This window comes from Dermochelys coriacea, chromosome 3 (genome assembly GCF_009764565.3).
Source record: "Dermochelys coriacea isolate rDerCor1 chromosome 3, rDerCor1.pri.v4, whole genome shotgun sequence".
Taxonomy (NCBI): Eukaryota; Metazoa; Chordata; order Testudines; family Dermochelyidae; genus Dermochelys; species Dermochelys coriacea.
Window position 1 is genome coordinate 22,142,857 of NC_050070.1, and position 21,841 is coordinate 22,164,697.

Consider the following 21,841-nt stretch of genomic DNA (forward strand, 5'->3'; position numbering starts at 1 on the left):
AATGCACAATCTTGCATCTAATTAACTTTGCTTACATCCCTGTGTAGCCTCCATTTACGCATACTGTAGATTTATAGGATCAGAAGTATGCCCTTGTATTCACATAAATTTAAATTATGTACAGCAATGTAGTTAGTATATACTAACAAAGTTAATATTTCCTTTAACATACAGATGCTTTCATTTGAGAAAAACACCTCAGGACATCATATATTTGGTGGTAGAAAAACAGATCTTGCAATATAAGAAAACACTTTACTTTTATTTAATATTGAGCATTTCAGCATGTTCAACTAGAGAATGTAACTGAACTTTCCTAACCTTAATTCTGAATAAAGATGGTGCCTCTTGCTGTGGAATGAATAATTCTATTTTTTTGATTTTTAATTTTTGTATTCCTTTGACCTTTTTAAAAAAAAACAAAACAAAACCCAAAAGCCCAACAACCTCTAAGTATAGTCTTTCAGTTTTGTGACCGGTTCAACAATTCAGCTTCACTTTAGTTAGTGTTTTTTTGTAAGAATGTGCCTGAAATCTGAAAATGCCTTAGTGTAAACACTGGGGCCAAATTCTGCTTATTTATATACCCAAGCAATTTCACTGAAGCTTACACTGTATAAACAGTGTTTCACCTATGGTTTTGTAAAATAGCTGTCTCTTTAAATTTTCAGATTGCAGGCAGATGTAATCAGCATACACCTGCACCCGTGAAAAGAAGGATGCTTCAGTTGTTATGGTGTTAGCTTAGGACTCAGGAACCCCAGGTTCAATTCCTTGTTCTATCTCAAGCTTCTTGTGTGTCATTAGGCACATCACTTACTGTCTGTGCCTTTGTTCCCTGTGTACAATGGGTGTAATAATACTTGTTTACCTCACATGGGTGGTTAATGTATTTAATCTTAAGTGAAAGGTGGTCAGATACTATTGTATAATAGGGACCATAATAAGTATCTAAGCTAGATGAGAATTAGAGAGACAGTCTTCTGCTAAGCACCCATTAAATTTTTTCTGTGGGTGCTTCGGCATCTATGCTTAAATACCTTTAAAAATCTTGTCCTGTAGGTTGGATTTGTAAAGATATTTAGGAACCTGGCCCTAAGTCTCAGGTGGGTGCAAAAATGTTAACCTAGGCCTATACAACACCAGCATCCATGGGAAATATAGCATGTGGTCAGGGAAGGTTGGTGAGGAGGCATGACCCAGAGAATCCTACTATCCTCAACTGGTGAGAGGACACAGCATGACTCAGGGGCGTGCTTCACGAGAACCTCAAAAACGGGTCCTCCCAATCCATATTGCCTCAGGTTTACATGCCTGGTTTCTGAGGCAGCTGGTTGTCATACAGGGCTCTCAAGTGGCTGGTGCCCAGGGATCAAGGCCAGGGAGAGGATGAGATGGAGAGTGCAGTGTTAGCAGCATATGAGAGTTGGGAAAAAGTTTCAATTAGCAATAATCGCGCCTCGGATTAACCTCGTTGGCTACAATACTGCCACTGCTGTCTTCCAATCGCCTTGATGTGAACAACAGAGGGGTGATCGCGTAGAGCCACGTGGGCCTCCCTAAGGTTTGTCTACGCTGCACATTAAGCATATGGGTGTGTGGGACGCAGGCTCTTGGACGAGCGTATCCAAGGCTGTGCTAGAGGCGCCACACTGGATGGTGAACCCAGGTTCCGAGTGGCCAGATCCCGCTCTCCCAGCCGTGCGCCCGCGCCCACGCCGCACTACCCAGCGCTTCTGACTCCGATCTGCGGCTCGACCTGCGTCCACACTGCAACGCGGCAGGGCTTGGGCCCAGTCCAGACTCGGACCCACCCCCCTCAGCGGGGTCCTAGGACCTGCTGACCCCAGCCACGCGGATGGGTGTGTGAGCAGCAGGGGCCTGAGTCGGAGGAAGCTCAGCACAGACCGGGGGAGGGAGGCGCCCCCCGCATCCCACCGCCCTCGGGGACCGGCGGGAAGGAGCCGCGATCAGGGCCAGCAGCGCCCAAGGGAGCGTCCCCCACCGGCTGCTCTGGGCGGCCCCGGCCTCAAACCGGGACGCGACGGGGGGCTGCCCGAGCCCCGTCCCCGCTCTCCGCGCCGGCGGGGAGCGGGGTCAGGCGGGCCGGGAGGGACAGAACGTGCCTCCGCCCCGGAAGTGAACGTGTTTACTTCCGGGGGCGGGCTCCGGCGGCGGTTGCCAGGGAAGCCGGGTTGCTAGGGCGGCAGCGGTAACACGCTCCCCTTTCAGGCACCCCCAGGCCTCCCGCTGCCCCCCGTTTCCCCGCCCCTGGTCTCCGCAGGATGTTCATCTACCTGAGCAAAAAGGTGAGTGTCCCGGCGGCCTGTCCCAGCCGGGGGGCCGAGCCCCGCGTCGGCAGCACCGAGCCCGTCCTGCGGCCGGAGTCACAGGCCTAGCGGGAGCCTCCTCCGCTCTGAGCGGCTCCCCAGCGCCGCCGCCCCCTCCCAAAAGCCGCAAGGGCCCGGGAGAGCTGGCATCTGACTCGCTCTAGCGCTGCCCTGGGTCCGGTCTCTTCCCTCCGGGCCCCCAGCTGCAGAGCGCGGCTAAAGCGCCTGACCCGCCCGCCTGCCCGGGGTGCGGAGCCCCGTCCCGGCAGCCCCCCGCCCGCCCTCACAGCTGAGCCCTGTCGAGCAGCGGCGCCAGGCTGCTGGGCAGACTCGGACCGATCGTAAGGGCAGAAGGGCCAGGGACTGGCCTCGTCTGGCTTCCAGGCTGTCATGAGGCACAGACCAGTAATTTCTGCATCAAGCCTGCGATCTGTTAGAGCTAGTGCGTGGCGCTGAGCACTGAAGAGATGTGGAGCCCCTAGATTGCCTTCCTTCGGCACCCTAGAGAGATCCCCGTAAGTCCAACGTGAGCAAATCCCCAGTGTCCTTATCCATTTCTTCCCCCAGTGCTTCCCTCACAATTAGAGCAGTTGGTGTGAAAGATAAATAAGTGGACCCCTACGTTGGATGTTTTTAAGAAATGTCCTATTTTTATTGATTATTCCCCTTCTCTATATTTGATTCCCGTGGTTTGTTTATCTTTATATAATTTCACGTGAATGGCCATTGCTGTATTCTATCAACTTTTAATTGTAGTCATGCGCTTACGATTCTGATAAGTTGCTGGAGCAATTTATATTATGATGCACAGTAACCCAAGTGTATTTGCTTAGTGTTTGTGGTTGGGATATTTTCAAAATAAGACGTAGTTATTAATCAATTCAAATGAAAAATATTTTTCTTACAGATTGCAATTCCTGGTAACGTTCGGCTAAGATGTATATCTTGGAACAAGGACCAAGGTTTCATAGCATGTGGTGGAGAAGATGGATTGTTGAAAGTTTTAAAATTAGAAACACAGACAGGTAAATGAAATTTTGGAGCAAAATCCACCGGGTCTCTGAGCACTTAAAGTGGTACTCTTCTTTGAAAGTGACTTTGAATATGATATTGTGGGTAGGGCTGTCAAACGATTAAAAATTAATTGTGATTAATTCCACTGTTAGTAATAGAATACCAATTATTTAAATATTTTTGGATGTTTTCTACATTTTCAAATATATTGATTTCAATTACAACACAGAACACAAAGCCAAGAATATAACAGGGTTCAAAAAAGAGCTAGATAAATGCATGGAGGATAGGTCCATCAATGGCTATTAGCCAGGATGGGCAGGGATGGTCTCCCTAGCCTCTGTTTGCTAGAAGCTGGGAATAGGCAACAGGGGATGGATCACTTGATAATTACCTGTTCTGTTAATTCCCTCTGGGGCACCTGGCATTGGCCACTGTCAGAAGACAGGATACTGGGCTAGATGGACCTTTGGTCTGACCCAGTGTGTCCATTCATATGTTCTTAAAGTATACAGTGCTCACTTTGTATTTATTTTTTATTAAAAATATTTGCATTGTAAAAAGGAAACAAAAGAATGGTGGTCGAAGCATGAAGGGATATATGAATGTTTAGCATATCTGGCACATAAATACCTTGCAACGACAGCTACAAAAGTGCTATGCGAACGCCTGTTCTCACTTTCAGGTGCGATTGTAAATAAGAAGTGGGCAGCATTATCTCCCATAAAAGTAAACAGATTGTTTGTCTTAGCAATTGGCTGAAAAAAAAAAGTAGAACTGAGTGGACTTGTTGGCTCTAAATTTTTACATTGTTTTGTTTTTGAGTGCAGTTATGTAACAAAAAAAAATCTATATTTGTAAGTTGCAGTTTCATGATAAAGAGATTGCACTGCAGTACTTGTATGAAGTGAATTGAGATACTGTTTCCTTTGTGTATCATTTTTATGGTGCAAATATTTGTAATAAAAATATAAAGTGAGCACTGTACACTTTATATTTTGTGTTGTAATAGAAATCAATATATTTGAAAATATAGGCAATCATCCACAAATATTTAATACATTTCAGTTGGTTTTCTATTATTATTTAACAGTTCAATTAAAACTACAATTAATCGTGATTAATTTTTTTGAGTTAATAGTGAGTTAACTGCGATTAATTGACAGCTCTAATTGTAGGTTTCTATAAAGACTCTGAAAACACACACACACACACACACATCAGATTTATAGAGTAAAAGGATGCCGTTTTTACAGTCATATTGGTTAATGTCATTGTCGCTTAAAATCATACTTTAAAAAATGCAATCTAATTTATTTCAATCATATGCCTATCTCGGTGCATTTTTGTCTGATCAGTATCTGTCATCTAGATCTAAATTCCTTGGAACAGAGACTGTGGGTAGAATTTTCAAAAATGCTTAAGTCCCAGATCCACAAAGGTAATTAGGTGCCTAAGGCCCATTTTTAGGCATCACTGTGATCCACCAAACCTCCACTCGGCTACCGCCTAACCTTGTAGGGATAACCTCACTTGACACCTAAAAATATCTCTTGTAAAAGTTCCCTAGGCACCTAAGGGATGGTCTTCACTGCAGGTAGATCAACACTTCTGCAATTGATGCAGCAGAGGTCAATTTAGTGGGTCTAGTGAAGACCTGCTAAATCAATGGCAGAGCTCTCTCCGGTGGACCCCGGTACTCCACCTCTCCGAGAAGAGTAAGGGAAGTCAAGCGGAGAGTGCCTCCTGTTGATAAAGTGCAGTGAAGACACTGGGATAAGTCGACCTAAGCTACGTTGACTCCAGCTGCGTTATTCATGTAGCTGGAGTAGCGTAACTTAGGTTGACTTACCCCAGTAGTGAAGACAAGCCCCAAGTTTCAGTCTCTGAGCATGGGCACTGCACCCTCACTCTTGGTGTCTGCCTCCTATGTCCCACCTAGGCCCCAGTACGATCTACTAACTGGGGGAAGATAGATGGAGGAGTGCCTATCTTGCCTGTCGGGCCTGACCCAGTAAGTATACTCAGAGGCTCCCTAGCTCTGCGAAGCAGCCAGTAGGGAGAAGGAGTCCTTCCCTTATAACCTTTAGCCCAGTGGTTACTGTATTTCACTAAGATATAGGACATCTCCAGTTCAATTCACCTCTCTGATGAGAAGAAATTTGAACAAGGATCTCCCACCTCTCAGAAGAGTGCCCTAGCCACTGGACTATGGGATATTCTTTTGGAGGTTTCTCTCCAGTTGAAGTTGTTCCACTTTAAATAAATAATTGAATAATTAAATATTAATTATGCCAGAGAGGGTGACAGCCACTGTATATAGTCCAGTGGTTAGGGCTAACAGTTGTAAAGGAGGCTCTCCTCTCACCCCTGCCCCCAGCTGTTTTGTGTGGATTTTAATACCTGCCTAGCTCTGTCTTGCACGAAGTGACTTAGGTACCTGAACTATCTGATTCTAGGAGAGGGTTTCCCAGTCACGAATCACAAGAGGAGATAGGTGCCACCTTCAGCTCTGATTGAGGCACCAACATCCAAAAGAGGGATGGGACTTGGAACTCACCCGTCTCATTGGCATCTCACATTGACCCAATTCTGTCCTCTGGTGTCCGTGTCTTGTAAGGCGCGACAGCTTACATGCTCCAACCATCCCCAGAGTCTGTGGCTGTGGGGGATTTTTGCTCCTGGTAGGTTCAACCATGCCAGATTGGTCTGTGGGGAAGGGGCCAAACAAAACAGACACCCTGGTTCTCCAGCTTGGGGGTTAGGCACAGGGCTAACAACCCTGTCCCATAAAAAACAAAATATGTTATGGAAATAGCGATGGATAAATCAGCCATTACTGTGTGTGATGGTCTTCAGGAGTCAATGACCCGTATGACTGCCAGTGGTGAAAGCTGAAAGGAAGCCACTCGTATGAAGGTTGAAGTGCTCAACACCAAGACAAAAAACAAACTTGGTTTTTGGAATGTACGAACAATGTACGAAACAGGGAAGCTAGCTCAGGTCACAGCAGAGATGAGATGCTACAGCTTACACATCCTGGGTGTCTGCGAAAGCAGGTGGATGGAATCAGAAAGATTAATAGCCTCGGGAGAAGTTTTGCTGTATTCTGGACGGGATGATGAATAACATCCTTTTGAAGAGAGTGGGGCATTCCCTGCCTGAATGGAAGTCCATTAGCAGCAGACTAATGAGAGCCAGACTGAAAGGGAAACACAATAATATCCCCCTGATTCAGTGCTACGCTGCAACAAATGACAGTGATGAAGACGTAAAGGACAAATTCTCCCTTACTTTGCAGGAGGAGTTAGAGAGTGTACCACGCCACAACCTAACTATCATCATGGGAGACCTGAATGCCAAGGTCGGTAAGGACAACACAAACAACGATAGAGCAATGGGAAGACGTGGGTGTGGCACCTTGAATAAAAATGGAGAGAGCTTGTTGATTTCTGCAATATGAATGACCTAGTCATTGGCGGAACCCTATTTCAACATTGTGAAATTCGCAAGCTGATATCGTGTTCTCCAAATGGCAGAGATAAGAACCAGATTGACTATATGATGATCAATGGCAAATGGCGATGCTCACTGACCGATGTGAAAGTGAGAAGAAGTGCAGATGTTGGCAGCGACCACCACCTTGTGACAGCCTCCATCAAGCTAAAATTGAGAAGTGTGGGCCCACCAAACAAGGGACATAGACGTGACATTGACAAGTTAAAGTCCCCTGAAATACAGAAAGCCTTCATTCTGCAGTTAAAGAACAGGTTTCAGGCACTTGCAGACCTTGATGAAGAGGAGGGGAATGCAGATGAGGATATCAACAAGAAGAAGGACATGGTAACAGCAATTTATAAACAGAGTAGTGAAGCCTGTCTAGATTACAGGCAAATGAGAAGAAAGGATTGGATTACATCCAGCACTTGGAACGCAATAGAAACCAGACGAGCCCTGAAGAAAAAAGTTTTAGACACAAAAACCCAGAAGTTAAAGGACAAATACCACGAGCAGTATAGCAAGGCACACCGGGAGGTCAAATGCCTTGTGAGAGTGAACAAATGACATTATATGGGTAATCTGGCAACACAAGCAGAGGATGCAGCTACTCATGGGAACAAGGAACCAGCTACAAAATGATGTGGCTTATTAGTGGTAAACAGCTGACACCAACAAACACTCTCAGCAGGGACAAATAAGGCCACCTACTAACAACAGAAACAGAACAAGAAATGCACTGGATAGCGTATTTCAAAGAATTGCTGAACAGGGAGCCACTTAAAGAGGAAGCAAACATCCTGGAGGCAGAAGAAGATCTTGATATGAACAGAGACACTCCAACTAAGGAAGAGATCATTCAAGTCATCAAATCCTTAAAAAATGGAAAACTCCTGGCAAGGATAACTTTAATGCAGAATTGTTCAATGTAATTCCTGAGTTAGCAGCATCTAACCTGGCCCCTCTATTTACATCAGTCTGGGAAAGGGAAAAAGTGACAGATGAGTGGACCAATGGCGTTATAGTGAGGATACCAAAGAAAGGAATTCTCAGTGATTATAATAACTGGCGTGGTATCACACTTTTATCTGTGCCAAGCAAAGTATTGTGTAAAATCATAGTCCAGCATATATCAGAGGCAGTTGATAACGTTCTCAGAAAACAGCAAGCCATATTTTGAAAAGGCTATGAAACATAATAGAACAGTGCTTAGAAGGGCAACGGCAACTCTACATAAACTTCATAGACTTTGAGAAGGCTTTTGATAGCATTCACAGGATCAGCCTATGGCACATTCTACGAGCATATGGAATCCCTCTCCATATAATCAACATTTTTAAAAGCTTTTATTTGAACTTTACATGCAGTGTTGATCACAGGGAGCTCAGTTTTGAAGTCAAAACAGGAGTACGTCAGGGGTGTATCATGTCTGCAATCCTCTTCAACGTTGCCGTTGACTGGGTAATTCAGCGTACAGCAGAAGACATGCCAACAGGCATTAAATGGACACCCTTCTCATCCCTTGAAGACCTGGATTTTGCAGATGATCTTGCTCTTCTATCACATACCCAACACCATATACAAGAAAAAACAACTCGACTCAATGCATTCAGCCAGCAAATTGGACTGAAAATCAACTGCAATAAGACATATATCATGATCTTTAATATTGTCTCACCATCACCATTACGGATAGAGGATTATATTCCCACCAATGTAGAAACATTCACATACTTGGGCAGCACCATTCGTCAGGATGGCGGAACAAGCCAGGACAAAATCAATAAAGCCAGGAACACTTTTAGGAGCTTAAATACAGTCTGGAAATCATCAAAATGCAACACCAAAAACAAATTCAAGATTTATCAGAGCTGCATACTTTCAACATTACTTTATAGTGCAGAATGCTGGGGAATGAGAAAGTAAGACATGTCCAAACTGTCTTCATTCCATACAGCCTGCCTCAGAAAAATTCTCCATATCTTTTAGCCCAGAACAATGTCAAACCAAGATTTATTGATACAGTGCAGCCAAGAGGATATGAGCACCATCATTGTCAGGAGGTGATGGAGATGGATCAGTCATGTGCTTTGGATGGAAACTGATTCCATCACCAGAGTAGCAATAAGATGGACACCTGAAGGCAAGCGAAAACGAGGCCATCTGAAAACAACATGGTAAAGAGCTGTGGAAGCCGAGCTGCAAAACCTGGGGCACAGCTGGGGAACCACTGACAGACTTGCCAAAAACAGACAGGAGTGGATGAGCTTCGTTGCTGGCCTAAATGCCAGAGGCATAATGGGAACATGATGATGACTGATTGATTGATTGACTAACTTAGGTGCCCCTCCCTCCCCAGTGTGCTGGATTTTGTGGATTGTATTCTAAGGCACCTGTCTCTATCCATTCATTGTATAGGGAGTCTAGGCACCTAACTCAGGCTTTGTGGATCCCATTGTTGTTCCAGTGATTTTTTTCTAGGTCTCTAAAAGTTAGGCATTGGGACACTCAGCCTTGCAATGTCTAAGCCTCTTTGTGGATCCAGGCCCATCTATGTTGGAACTAAGGGTGATGGGGCTGCTACCACACCCCCTGACTTGAGGTAGTTTCCATTATATACAGCATTTACAATTTGGTTCAATGGCTCTCAGCAGCCCCACTATAAAAATTTGTTCCAGCACTACTGTCCAGGCCTAAGTAATGTCAGAGAAATCTGTTAAACAGTTTGAGAGTTCATTTTAAAATAAATATGTTAGTCAAATTTTTATGTATTTGTTAAGTGCCAATTCCCAACCCTTGTCAATGAGTTTTTGCTCCTAATCCATTTACGATTTACTTTTAAAAATCCTACCCTATGTCTATTTATGTTACGTACCAGTGCAGTTCTGAGCACATGGTTGGTGCTTAACAAATAATTAATAATATGACATTTATTTTGAAATGAATTCTCAAACTGTTAGGTTGATTTCTCTCAGATATGAACTCAATCCAGGTAGCTCACTCTTTTTAAACTGAATGAATATTGACTGCTGGCCAGCATGTTGCTATTTAAATATGAACTGTTGCTTGAGGAGTAAAGGTTATGCATATATATTTGTAAGTCATGTATGCAATTTATGTTGCTCTGATTATTGTTAATCATTCTTCTGTTATATAGTGGAGCCTAGAGAGCAGGCTAAGTGCATTTTACAAGTTAAGATAAGTAAATTTTAGGAAAGGGAAATAATAAGGCTTTTTCAAGTTCTTGTGCTTTTTCAAATGGAAAATAAACAAAGGGAGTTGGCTTTAGTTTCTCTTCAAACCTCTGGAACTGATGAGAGTCTGAGCTTGGGGAGCAGTTGGGGCGAGTGCAGATGCAGCTAACAAACTGAGATGTAGATAGAGAATGGTCCACATCTTGCAATACTTTCTTCTGAGAGTAGTTTTATTGAAGTCAATGGGATTGACCACATGAGTTAGGATTGCAAGATCTGATTCCAAATGTACAAGTTGATGTATTTCATTTATTACAAACAGTTTTTATAATATTATTTTATTTTTGTTTAGATGAAGCTAAATTAAAGGGACTTGCTGCTCCTAGCAATCTTTCAATGAATCAGACCCTTGAAGGTCACAGTGGTAAGAGTTACATTATGCTACTCTGTCATCTTCTGTTTAATACTAAAAAATCTAAAGGTTGGAGTAAAAATACAAGCTGTTAATATTCTGTTATAAGATTGATAAAATAATTTTATTGTTGTGTCTTTTCCTATTATAAGACTGGAATAGAGATTACCAATATAAATATCAGTCATGTAATGGCTTGGCCATCTACTATTATTAATTAATCCAAGGAAATAAGTATTTAAATGGGCTCCTATCACCTGGCATGGCAGTTTTCAATTTTTATATATATGTACATTGTACAAATAGGGTTTGTAGTTGCTGTAGGGCAGGGGTGAAGAAGGGTGGAATGGCAAAATTTCAGTGCCAAGAGAATGATCATAAGGAAATTGGAAGCACAAGAGAGTACTCTTTGAACTGTTCCATTAGAAAGGGTCATGGGCTATGGAAGGTGGAATTTGAAGAGTCATGGGGTCTGCTAGGTACACTTAACCTAAAACAGCCTCTCTCTCTCTTATTAAGATAACATTGGAGAATAGACTTTTGCTCATTGTGAATATTTGGAAGTGAAGCCTGTTGGATGTTTGGTATTTAAGGGCCATATTTGAATGTGATGGAAGAGATCAATTTTGAGAAAGATAGGTGGAAATTCCAGTATGCTGTGGAAGATTAGAAAGATGATATCTTTGATTCTGAAACAGACAGGAAGTTGATATGCAGTGTTGTAGCCATCTTGGTCCCAGAATATTAGATATCAGCAGATATTTCTGAGGATGAGCGTGACTTGGGTCTAGGTGAGGAGATAAGCAGCCAGTATTTGTTAAATTCGAAATTTGCAAGTTAGGGAATTTTGTTAGTCAAGGTAAGAGGAAATGAAGGCATGACAGATTTTTGACTGAGAAGTGGCCTCGTTAATTTCTAATATGTATTCAATATAATAGTCTGCTTCATAGACCTAGGAAATTTGGGAAGTAAATAAAATTTTGAGGTCAATCAAGCACCTGTATTTCTGAGAGTAGGAGCAATTGTGAGATTTGTGTCTAAGATGGAGTAGTGGTGTGCAGGATGTCCTTTTGTAATAAGGAGGGAGATTTTCAAAGGCACAAATGGCAATTAGGCCCTTAACTGCCACTTATACCTTTGAAAATCTCCCCCTAGTAGAATGCCAATTATTAGATCCGTTGACCTGAAGAAAGCTATTATGATCCAGAAGTTGATGAGGGTAAGGCAGGCAGAAACAAAGAGGACAGGAATGAATACAGATTTGGGCTTTATTCTCATAGAAGTAATATCTAAGGTTGCATTTGGAGAGACTGTTACTGAAGGGTGTAAAATAGATGAAGAGGTGGGGACAATGCAGTAGAGGTCTGTGGAAAGGAGAGCGTTTATTGCCAGTCACAAAAAAGAGTGGCTGACAAAGCAGAATCAAAATCAGCAGAGCCAGGAGATTTCATAAAAGTGTGATTGAAAATTTAAAAAGGATGTAATAATCTTTATTATCTTAGACCATTTCCTGATTAGTATAAAAAGTGAATTTTATGTAATTTTTCAGGTTCTGTGCAAGTGGTGACCTGGAATGAACAGTACCAAAAACTAACTACCAGTGATCAAAATGGGCTCATCATTGTGTGGATGTTATATAAAGGTATTGTCTGGGACAAGTCTGAGATTGGGTAATATACCATAGTGGGTGATTCTGAGATTGAATAATGTGTGTCTGTAGACTTTAATTGCAGGTTACAGAGCTCAAAGTAGGTGTAAGGTATGTTTCAGGTTCTTAGTTTGCAAGCATTTAATAACCAGGCTTAATTGTACACATTTTCCATAGTGTAATCCCGCATAAAGAGTGAAGTCATCTTTCCAGAACTGTCTTAAGAAAAGATCTCAGTTTTCAAGCATATTCTTTTGTTCAACAGCAAGAAATTGAAACCTTATTATTCACTTTTCTCAATAGCCAAACAGACATTTTCATATTTGCAGAAAACTTGTTGAACTATACAAAGAATATACAATAGAATGGTTTAGGTTTAGTCTTAGATATTAATATTGAATAAGTCTTTGTGCAATAACAGTAAATGCAGAAAAGATACACTCTAGTGGAGGTGTTAGGCCTTAGAGACCTTGCCTAGACCAAGAGATTATAGAATAAATTTTTCTACAGAATCTAGAATTATTCCATGAATTTATTGCATTGTCATAACTAAGTAGTGTATAATTTATAGTATTCATCTTCTGTGTTTTAATATTTGAGCTGTTAAAAACATATGCATCAGCACAATTTAAAAATACATCAATTGTAGAAGTCCACCAATTATCACAAGCAACCGTATCAAAACAAACCAATGAACACATATATAGTGGGAGAGAAAGAGAGAAAAAAATCTTTGTTAAAGAACAGAGTCCTTTGTCAAATTACTTTGAGAAATAGAAAGACATTTCAGTTCTCCATCTTGGATGCATCAAATCAGGTGGCTTACTTTGCCTAGAATTAATTTTACTGTTATAGCAGAATCATGTACATCAGTGCCAGAAAATACTCATTAGGTCATCTAGTTCATTACCCTATCAAAGAAAATTGTTTCCTATAGTGTGTTGTTTATCTATTATTGTCTATTAAATGTCTTAAGCAGTAGAGTTTTCACTCCTTCCCTTGGAAAACCTATTCCATGATCTAATAGCTCTGACTCTAGGTAAATTTTTAGTTATCACAGTTATTTTAAAAAGACATCCTACATTTTCTCTCTTCTTAACTTGATCACTTTACTTCTTTGGACCGCCCTTACTAATTCTCCGTCCTTGGTGTCTGCACTTTCTAATATTTGTTGTTTTGTAATGATGCCTTTACACTTCCTGTTGTTGTCATTTGGCTGACCTGTATATCTTAACAAGTCAAGCCCTCCAACTCCTATTCTCTGAACTTCATTCTATGTGTCAGTATCTTTTTGGAACTGAGCTGTTTACGCCTCAACACAGAGGACGGTGCAGTGATTGGTGGCTTATATGTGCCTATATAGTTTCCAAGAGCTGCCTCACCAGTGTTTTACGGAAAGGGAACCATAGCCTCTCTTTTCTGTTTTACATCACCTCTGTGTATGCAGCCCAATGCTACACTGGTCTTTTTTTGTTGCCATATCGCATAGCAAAGTTGTACCTAATTTTCTGTCAAGTCTCACCTCAGGTCTTGTTCTTCATTACTGTTTCACAAGTTTCTCCCTTTTGCTGAATATCTGTATTTCAGATAAACAGAATCTAATTTTATTTCCTGATTATATTTATAACCTCTCTCTATTCCTTTGTATTCATTTGTTCTTCTTTTTTGTTTGTAACACTTCTCAAAGTTACTATCATTTGTGAATGTCATTATCATGCTATTTGCAGTTTTTTATAATGTGACATTTAATGATTAGCCACATCTGAGTAAATCTTGGGTTACTTCTAATAACCACAGTTCACTTAAAGGATTGAAAAGTGAAAGGTACAACTGAAATCCATTCTCTGATAACAGGTGCTTGGTATGAGGAGATGATCAACAATAGAAATAAATCTGTTGTTCGAAGTATGAGCTGGAATGCTGATGGACAAAAGATTTGTATTGTGTACGAAGATGGGGCTGTGATTGTTGGTTCAGTGGATGGTAAAGTTATTACTATTATTATTTATTATTTGTATTACCATAGCACCTATGATTCTTAATTGTGAAGCAGGACCCTAATGTGCTACATGCTGTACAACCAGAGAACAAAAAATAGGGACCCTGCCCCAATGAGCTTATAAGCTAAGTATAAGACAAGCGACAACAGATGGTTACAGACAGATGAGACAATATTGGTCATCTTGATAGTCTCAGCACACCAGCTGCCTAACTGTTTCCAAGTTTTTTGTGGTCGTCAGAGCAAAGGAGGCTTTAAAGGAGGGATTTGAAGAAGGATAATGCATTAGTTTTGCACATGTCTATGTGGTGCTCCTCCCAAGCTAAGGGGCAGCATAGATGAAAGCACTAAGGTGATTGTTTGAAAATTTAAGAAGTAGGTTATGGAGGCTGTCATCGTGGGTTTATCACAGGCTGGATTATCTATTTTGTTAACTAATGTGGTGTTCTGGAGATTTGGGTAGCTTTCACTCTCAGTAATTCTGTTTAGAAAACTTGTGTAAGACAAATTAAGATACTCCAATTGGAGTGAATGTCTGGTTTTCCATGTATGGCAAGAGTGATGATATAGCTGTGATTCTTAAAGCATATTTATTCTAAGAACTTATTTTCAGGCACTTGTAACTTTTTCCAAGAAAAAGATTACCGTTCATGCAAAAACGTCTGTTCCTTGTTCTCAAGCCAGTGGTGACTTTTTTTTCTTTTTGAAGTCTGATAACATTCCATTCAGCTTAAGTTACCCGAATATGGAAAAATTATGTTTTTTTCCATACTTTTTACACACCATTTTTTTGTGTAAGGATAAACTGAATGTTTAATTTGAAAAGTTCACATTTTGCACAGTTATAGTAACTGAGAAATGAATGTTTTGCTAAGTTCTGGAAAAACTGGTTGAGAAGTAAAGAATTGATAAAGTGTGAAAATAGCACATGCCAAACTCTTCATTTTCCTTACTACTTTAAACTGTACTGTGAGTAGTTTTCCGTATGCGTGTATCATATTTGGATATTCATATACTGAAATAAACAAAAAGTAGGTTATGTGAATGCACAATCCCATGTAATTGAAATTAAAGTCATGACATGCATATTGCTCACTGTTTCTTTTTCTTTATTTAAAAAAAAAAAAACACAGCCAACTCTCTGTTTGGTGTGTCATTATGTCTGAGATTTTACTTTTGCAAAACTTGAGAAATACAAGGTTATGTTTCCCACAGTAACTGATTACAAAACTTTCTGCCTCAACATATACATCACTGGATTAGTTACTGTGGAAACTGTAACTTTGAATTTTTTTATCTGTTTATGTAGTTTTTTTGTGTCTGAGTAACTTGCATCATCTTTCCAATTCTCTGGTATGTTTCTTAAGTTTAATAATTTTCTTTTATAGGTAATCGTATTTGGGGGAAAGATTTGAAAGGTTCACAACTGTGCCATGTAGCATGGTCCTCAGATAGCAAAATTCTACTCTTTGGAATGGCAAATGGAGAAATTCATATTTATGACAACCAAGGGAATTTTATTGTAAGTTCAGAGTTATGTACTGTACAGTATATGTGCCAACTATCTAATTTTCTAGTGTAAAACTGTAGATCACAAGTTAAAACAGACATACTTTACAAGTAGTAGCTATAATATTTTATTAAATTTAATGGTTTTGAATCTTCAGAATTACGCAAGGTCCTACATGAAGACTTCTTATTCTAATTTTATGCAGGTTTTTATGCAGGTTTTCTGATAACATTTAAATACATCATCATTCTGAGCAGCTACATGAACATAACATCAATTAAAACATTCTTTGCCTTGCAATCCATATTTAAAAGAGAAATTTGAAAACATTTATGTACATGCTAGGTAAATGAAATGAAGCTAATGCATCATTAGTACTAATACTAACATATCTTAGGCATCAAACAGGCCTTCATTTTTCCACCATGCTGTCTAGCAGTGAGACAGAATTTTAGTATATTAAATTAGAGCTCTTAAAAGAATTACATCTCATCAGCAAGTCCTTGAAGGAAAATAAGTATGTATACTATTGGTTTATGTTTCTGTCAGTGTGTATTTTACTTGCCATTGTTTAGTTTGATCTTCCAGTTATGTGGAGTACAGGAATAACTGTTTGAAAATACTTAACAGTAGTAAAGCGCCAACTTTACAAAAACATAGACTTCATTTTTTGGTACGCTTGGAATGTGTACCATTACATTTTAGGCAACAACAAAGTACAGAAAAATCCTCTAATTGTCCATCCTGATGGATAGCCTATTGCCATAATTAAGTGGGTGTATCAATTAAGAGAAGAGGTCATTTTAAAAAAAGTTCCAAAAAACTTAAAATAATTCTTCTGTAGACAAAATATATATTCCTTTTATTTCAATTTTCTTTTAAAAAAAGAATTGATAACTACAAGAGGTCAGATGCAAATAGATGAAAAAGCAGTAGCTTTGAAAGAAGGGATTGGTAAATATCTACTACCCCTTTATCAGTCTCTAGCCCTATTACCATTTTTGAGAGTTTAAAAGTGGTTAACATTCTTTGTGTCCTCACTATGAAGTTTTAAAACTCTCTGATAACTATTTTGGAGAACTGTGTTCAAATCCAGCTGGGATCTAGTCTCAAACATGATTCTGGTTTAGCATTGTTTAGCATCTGTTACTCAAACAAGGCCTCCTATCTTGTTTATGGAGCAGAATGTGGAGTATGCGCTAAACCATTTTCAAAATCAATGTAGCTTTTTGCTAGTGTAGAAAAGGCATTAAACAATTCCAGATGTTTTGAGTCTTTTTCTTGTACAGTACTTTATTACCAAAAGTTCATGTTGTTGAGAGTGTGGGGGAAGGGTGAGCCTGGGTGACACTTGAAAACATGCTGTCATAGTGTATTATAAATGTATAAAAATCTTAGCTTTTTCCAGTTCTGTCTTGAATTACTTTGTAAGTACATTTCTATTTTATAAAACTTAACATCTGCAAACTTTAAACAAATGGGGGGCCTTTTGTAGAGCTGGTTGGAAAACTTTCTGTTGAAAAATGCTGATTCATCTAAACCAAAGTTTTCATCAGGAAAGGGTCAGGGTGGATTTTGACAAATTTCCAATGTAGAAGTAAATTTTGGGGGGGGAAGATGTTTTTTAAATTGTAAAAATGTCCCCATTGACATTTTCAAAATGAAAAGTTCCTTTATTTGGTTCAAAATGACTTTGTTGAAGCTTAAGTTAATTTATAGTTAAAAATTAATAATAATTTTAAAAGATTGCAATCTAAATTAAACATTTTGAAATTATCAAAACAAAATCAGTATCAGTTGACCGAACCAATTCTTTTTTTCAGATTTTCAAGATTTTGAGTTTTTGTACTGAATCAGAATGGGGAAATCGTCTTGAAATCTTGAAAATTTTCCTGGGATATGAGAACCATTTTCACCCAGCTCTAGTAATTTGTAAGATGTTGGTATAAATATACATTGCATTTATGGCCAGCTTAGTCAAATATGTGATTAGATCTGTTAAATGATTAAACTTGTCCGTCTCTAGATGAAAATGAAACTGAATTGTTTGGTGAACATAACTGGAGCATTCAGTATTGCCGGAATACATTGGTACCCTGGTACAGAGGGCTATACTGAGCCAGATTGCCCTTGCCTTGCTATCTGTTTTGACAATGGAAGATGCCAGATAATGAGACATGAGAATGACCAAAGTAAGTACAATTTGCTTTTTAGCCGAGCAAAGTGAGATCTTATTCTCGACTTGAAGAAATTTCTCTGTTTGTCTCTAATGCCATAGCTTTTGAATGCTGCATCTCATCAATTCCAAAATTCCAGGGAATGTTCAAGGCATCAACAGCCAGAACCGTACAGATTTTTGGTGAAAATCATAAGGGGGAAATGGGGAACACATGGAGACCCTGGCATTTGCTTGGCTGACCCAGCAACTTCAACCACCTCTGTGATTGTCTGTCTATAGATCAAAAAAACAGTTGACAGCCCCAGACAGAAAGAAAAGAAATGGTAGGGGGAATGGGAGGCTCCCACAGAACTCCTGGCATAGTGGGAAAATAGGAGACCTTGCTATGGGGGGCACACAGACCTCTGGCCCTGGTAAGGAAGGGAGTATTGAGGGAACGAAGGGGCACACAGTGCCTTGCCATGAGGGAAAATGGAGACCATGATATGCAGTGAGGAGAACATGGGGGGACACAGCACAACTGGCATGTGGTGGGATGGGGGAACATGTGCGATGGTGTCTGCAATGAGGGGGCACAGAGTGCCCCTCTTATGTGGTGGACGGGGTAATGGAGTAGCACACAGAGCTCCTGGCATAAGGATAGGAGTGGTAGGGAGTCCCTGAAATAGAGACTGGGAAGGTGCCACAGGGAGCTTGTGGGGGGGAATGGACAAATGCAAGGAGTAGCTTGGTGTATGCAATGCGCTTGGCCTACGGAAGTAACAGTGTGTGATCCTTTAGTTATAACATCTAGAATAACTTAAAATTAGGTGTGCCTAAAACTTGAACTGATGGCCTTTTTGCTCAGGTGTGGGATACTGAACACTGAGCCATTTTTGTCCAAAATTTTTATTGACACTTCTTACACTTTTTTTATTTCTAAAAACTAGACCCTGTTTTGATTGACACTGGTATGAATGTAGTGAGTATCCAATGGAACCACTGTGGAAGTGTGTTGGCTGTGGCAGGCTTCCAAAAAGCAACTACTCAGGATAAAGATGTAAATCTTGTGCAATTCTACACTCCATTTGGTGAGGTAAAAATATTTTATATATTTAATATCCTACTTCAGATGTAAAATGCACACTGTTTAAAAAATCGCAACAACCAACCTTGATATACATTTTGTTTGTATGGTAATTGCCCAAACTATGATCAGTGTGTCGGAAGTGCATTGTAGTTTGAATATATTAAAATTATATTGAAGTCTTCTAAATATTATTTTTGTAGGGAATTTGTCTACTAATTGCATGGGTTGTGTACTTATCAAACAGTATTGATCATCATGGTTCGAAAAGTGTGAATTCGTTACTGCACACCATTAGTATACTATGCTGTAACTATATTTTTATGGGCCAAATTCAGTAAAACTCAGTACATGGTACCTGACATCAATGAAGCCCATTGGCCCAGAAACTTCTGAAAGCAGTAATAGATTGTATTTAACCCTCATATGTCTGTTGGGGACATAGTTTTGTCAGAGACAGATTTTTAAAGGTATTAACTGATACTTTTAGAAATCTGGCCCAAAAGTCTTTTATGTAGCTAAAGCTTAAGGCCAGGCCACCCACCCAGGCTGCTCCTTCTAAGTGATGGGTTTTTTACATTTTTTTTGGTGATGCTACTCTCATAATAGGTTAGACATAGATATATTCGCCATTGTGATATTTGGGCATCAACAAAATTATGTAAAGTAGAGGTACTTTGCATATGAGGACATTTCTAGTTCTTATAGGGAAGGAAGCCCAGACCAGTTCTGAAAATAGCTGTGATAAGTTTATAACAATGAGAGAGATGTCTTCATTTTGTTCTGAAAGTGATAAGATCCAGTGTCTTCCTGATTTCTGGAGGAGGATTGTGCCACAACTTAGAATATTTACTGCCCAAATCCTTGGGACAATTTAACTAGTGTGCCTGCTAGTCTCATTACGTGGGTGACTGAATCAAGCATTCCAGATTAATGCAGAAATATTCTTAAGTAACATTTTAATTTTGAGGTCTGTGGAAAATTTTGTTGGATTAATTCAAACACTCATAGATAATGGTTCAAGTTTTCAGGAAATGTCCTCTCTTTTTGTGAGTGTAATTTATGTCCACAATATATTTTGGACTTACATAGCTAAGTACTTGTATTATACCCTCCGTCGGACACTTAGTCATATAAATAGTAAAATTTGCACCTTCTGTTAATTTGGGCACAGAGTTATGCCCTCGAAAAGTAAGCCAGGCTGAGACATGAAAATCAGGTTCAGATGCATTGGCAATCTGTTCAACAGAAGCCATAACATAAAATCAAAGCATACTAAAGCCCTGATTATTCAAAAACTTACAAACAGGAGTAGATGTACAGATATGAGTAACTTTATATACAGAATAGAGCTACTTGAGTGTAATTTTTTTTACCTGCATATGTATCTGTAAGACTAGGGCTGTAGTCAATCTGTAGAAACATATGGATATCAAACGTGGCATCTTGTGAATGTCAAGAGGTTTACTGGTTATAACTTCAAACAGTGTTTCAAAATGGGAATTAATTTACCATCTGTTATAAATTGTATGATTTTATTTCTATGTAACAATTAAAAGACATAACTGGACATTTAACTTTCTTTTTTTCCCCCCTCTGGCTTTTATGATGGGATGGGGTAAGGGAAGGGAAAGAGTTAACAAGGTTGGAAAGGATTTATTGTTGATGTTAGTATAATTGTGTGTGTATGTTAGAATTTTTTTACAAAATTGATTGTACGTATACCCATGATGGGGATATTATAAAAATCAAGACAAATTACTAAATTTGTCATCTTTTTGTCCTAGCAATTGTTCTTGGAAGTAACATCTCAATGTGTTGCTATGATAAACAGGATTACAATGTCAGGATAAACCAAATTCTTGAGAAATGTCAAATGTCAGTACTGAATTATTAATGGGAAGTTATTTATTTAAAAAGAGGCTCAAAGAACATCTACTTGTGGACTGAAAGAAGACACGTGCTTTCGTTCTTGTTTTAATATTTAGTTTTGTGAGTTTGAGTTATGAGTTAGTCATATATTGCCAATTTTGTGGTTTTCTCTCTCTGACAAAAATAACAGTGCAGTGAAGGCAAAATAATACTTTATGGTAAAGCAAATTAAATTTATTTCTGTTTTTGATCTGTTTAAAAGTACAAGAGCCAAATTCTGTGATCACTGTAACTCTAGAGTATTGCTGGTGTAACTGAGAGTGGATTTAGCCTCAGATGTCTAACCATTTGTCTCTAATGATGTGATAGTGCTGGTAACTCTGTGGTATATTTTAAATATTCTCTTTTTTAGCATTTGCGTACATTGAAAGTTCCTGGCAAGCAGATGTCAGCATTGTCCTGGGAGGGAGGTGGACTGAAGATTGGGTTAGCTGTTGATTCTTTTATATATTTTGCAAACATTCGACCAGATTACAAGGTAGGTAGTAATGTAACACTTGATTTACTGGAAAATCTTAAAACATGGTTATTATCAGAAAATATACCTGAAAAAATGGTAATTTGTTATTGCATATATCCACTCTCTTTGTGTATGTATTCACCACACAGGTTTCTCACCAAACATACCTTTTATTACAGTCATTAATGCACAGCTAGTAGAGGAAGCTATTTTCTGTTCTGTCTTGTATGTCATCAACAAAATAACTAAGTTTTGATTATCTGATTTTGTGCAAAGTGAAAAGAATGCGGCTTAATTTTTGCATGCCAGATTAAGCTTGGAGTTCTGACAGTCTAAAATGTTTTGATTTCTAAACTGACCAAATATAATAAGGAAGGTATTAATGGGAAATAAATACACACCATGGCAGTGTCATTTCCACAGGCACTCTTTTTCTAATCATTACTGCACTTTAAGACACTTCAATAAATCTGTTTCTAAACGAGTTTGTTAAATTTTTCATGACTACTTAGATGAGAATGTGCTAATGTTTGTGATTAGCGCTTCTGTCAGGGCTAGCAGGGGAGCAGGAAACTTCCTTTTTGGGAGGCAGGGATGGG

General features: G+C 39.5%; 1 protein-coding gene across 2 annotated transcripts in view; it reads left to right on the forward strand.

Moving 5' to 3' along the window:
• The first annotated feature begins 2,002 nt into the window (after window positions 1-2,002).
• The window catches only part of WDR35 (WD repeat domain 35), an 82,854-nt gene continuing 63,015 nt past the window's right edge, over window positions 2,003-21,841 (forward strand). Inside the window, exons 1-9 of one of the 2 annotated variants that reach the window (XM_038396836.2) lie at window positions 2,003-2,309; window positions 3,238-3,355; window positions 10,389-10,460; window positions 11,998-12,090; window positions 13,951-14,079; window positions 15,484-15,617; window positions 17,632-17,797; window positions 18,714-18,859; window positions 21,135-21,260. In XM_038396836.2, the coding sequence (XP_038252764.1) occupies window positions 2,286-2,309; window positions 3,238-3,355; window positions 10,389-10,460; window positions 11,998-12,090; window positions 13,951-14,079; window positions 15,484-15,617; window positions 17,632-17,797; window positions 18,714-18,859; window positions 21,135-21,260 (1,008 nt within the window). In that variant the 5' untranslated portion in view covers window positions 2,003-2,285. The remainder of the gene's footprint in view (window positions 2,310-3,237; window positions 3,356-10,388; window positions 10,461-11,997; window positions 12,091-13,950; window positions 14,080-15,483; window positions 15,618-17,631; window positions 17,798-18,713; window positions 18,860-21,134; window positions 21,261-21,841) is intronic. The other variant, XM_038396834.2, reaches the window with a different exon arrangement.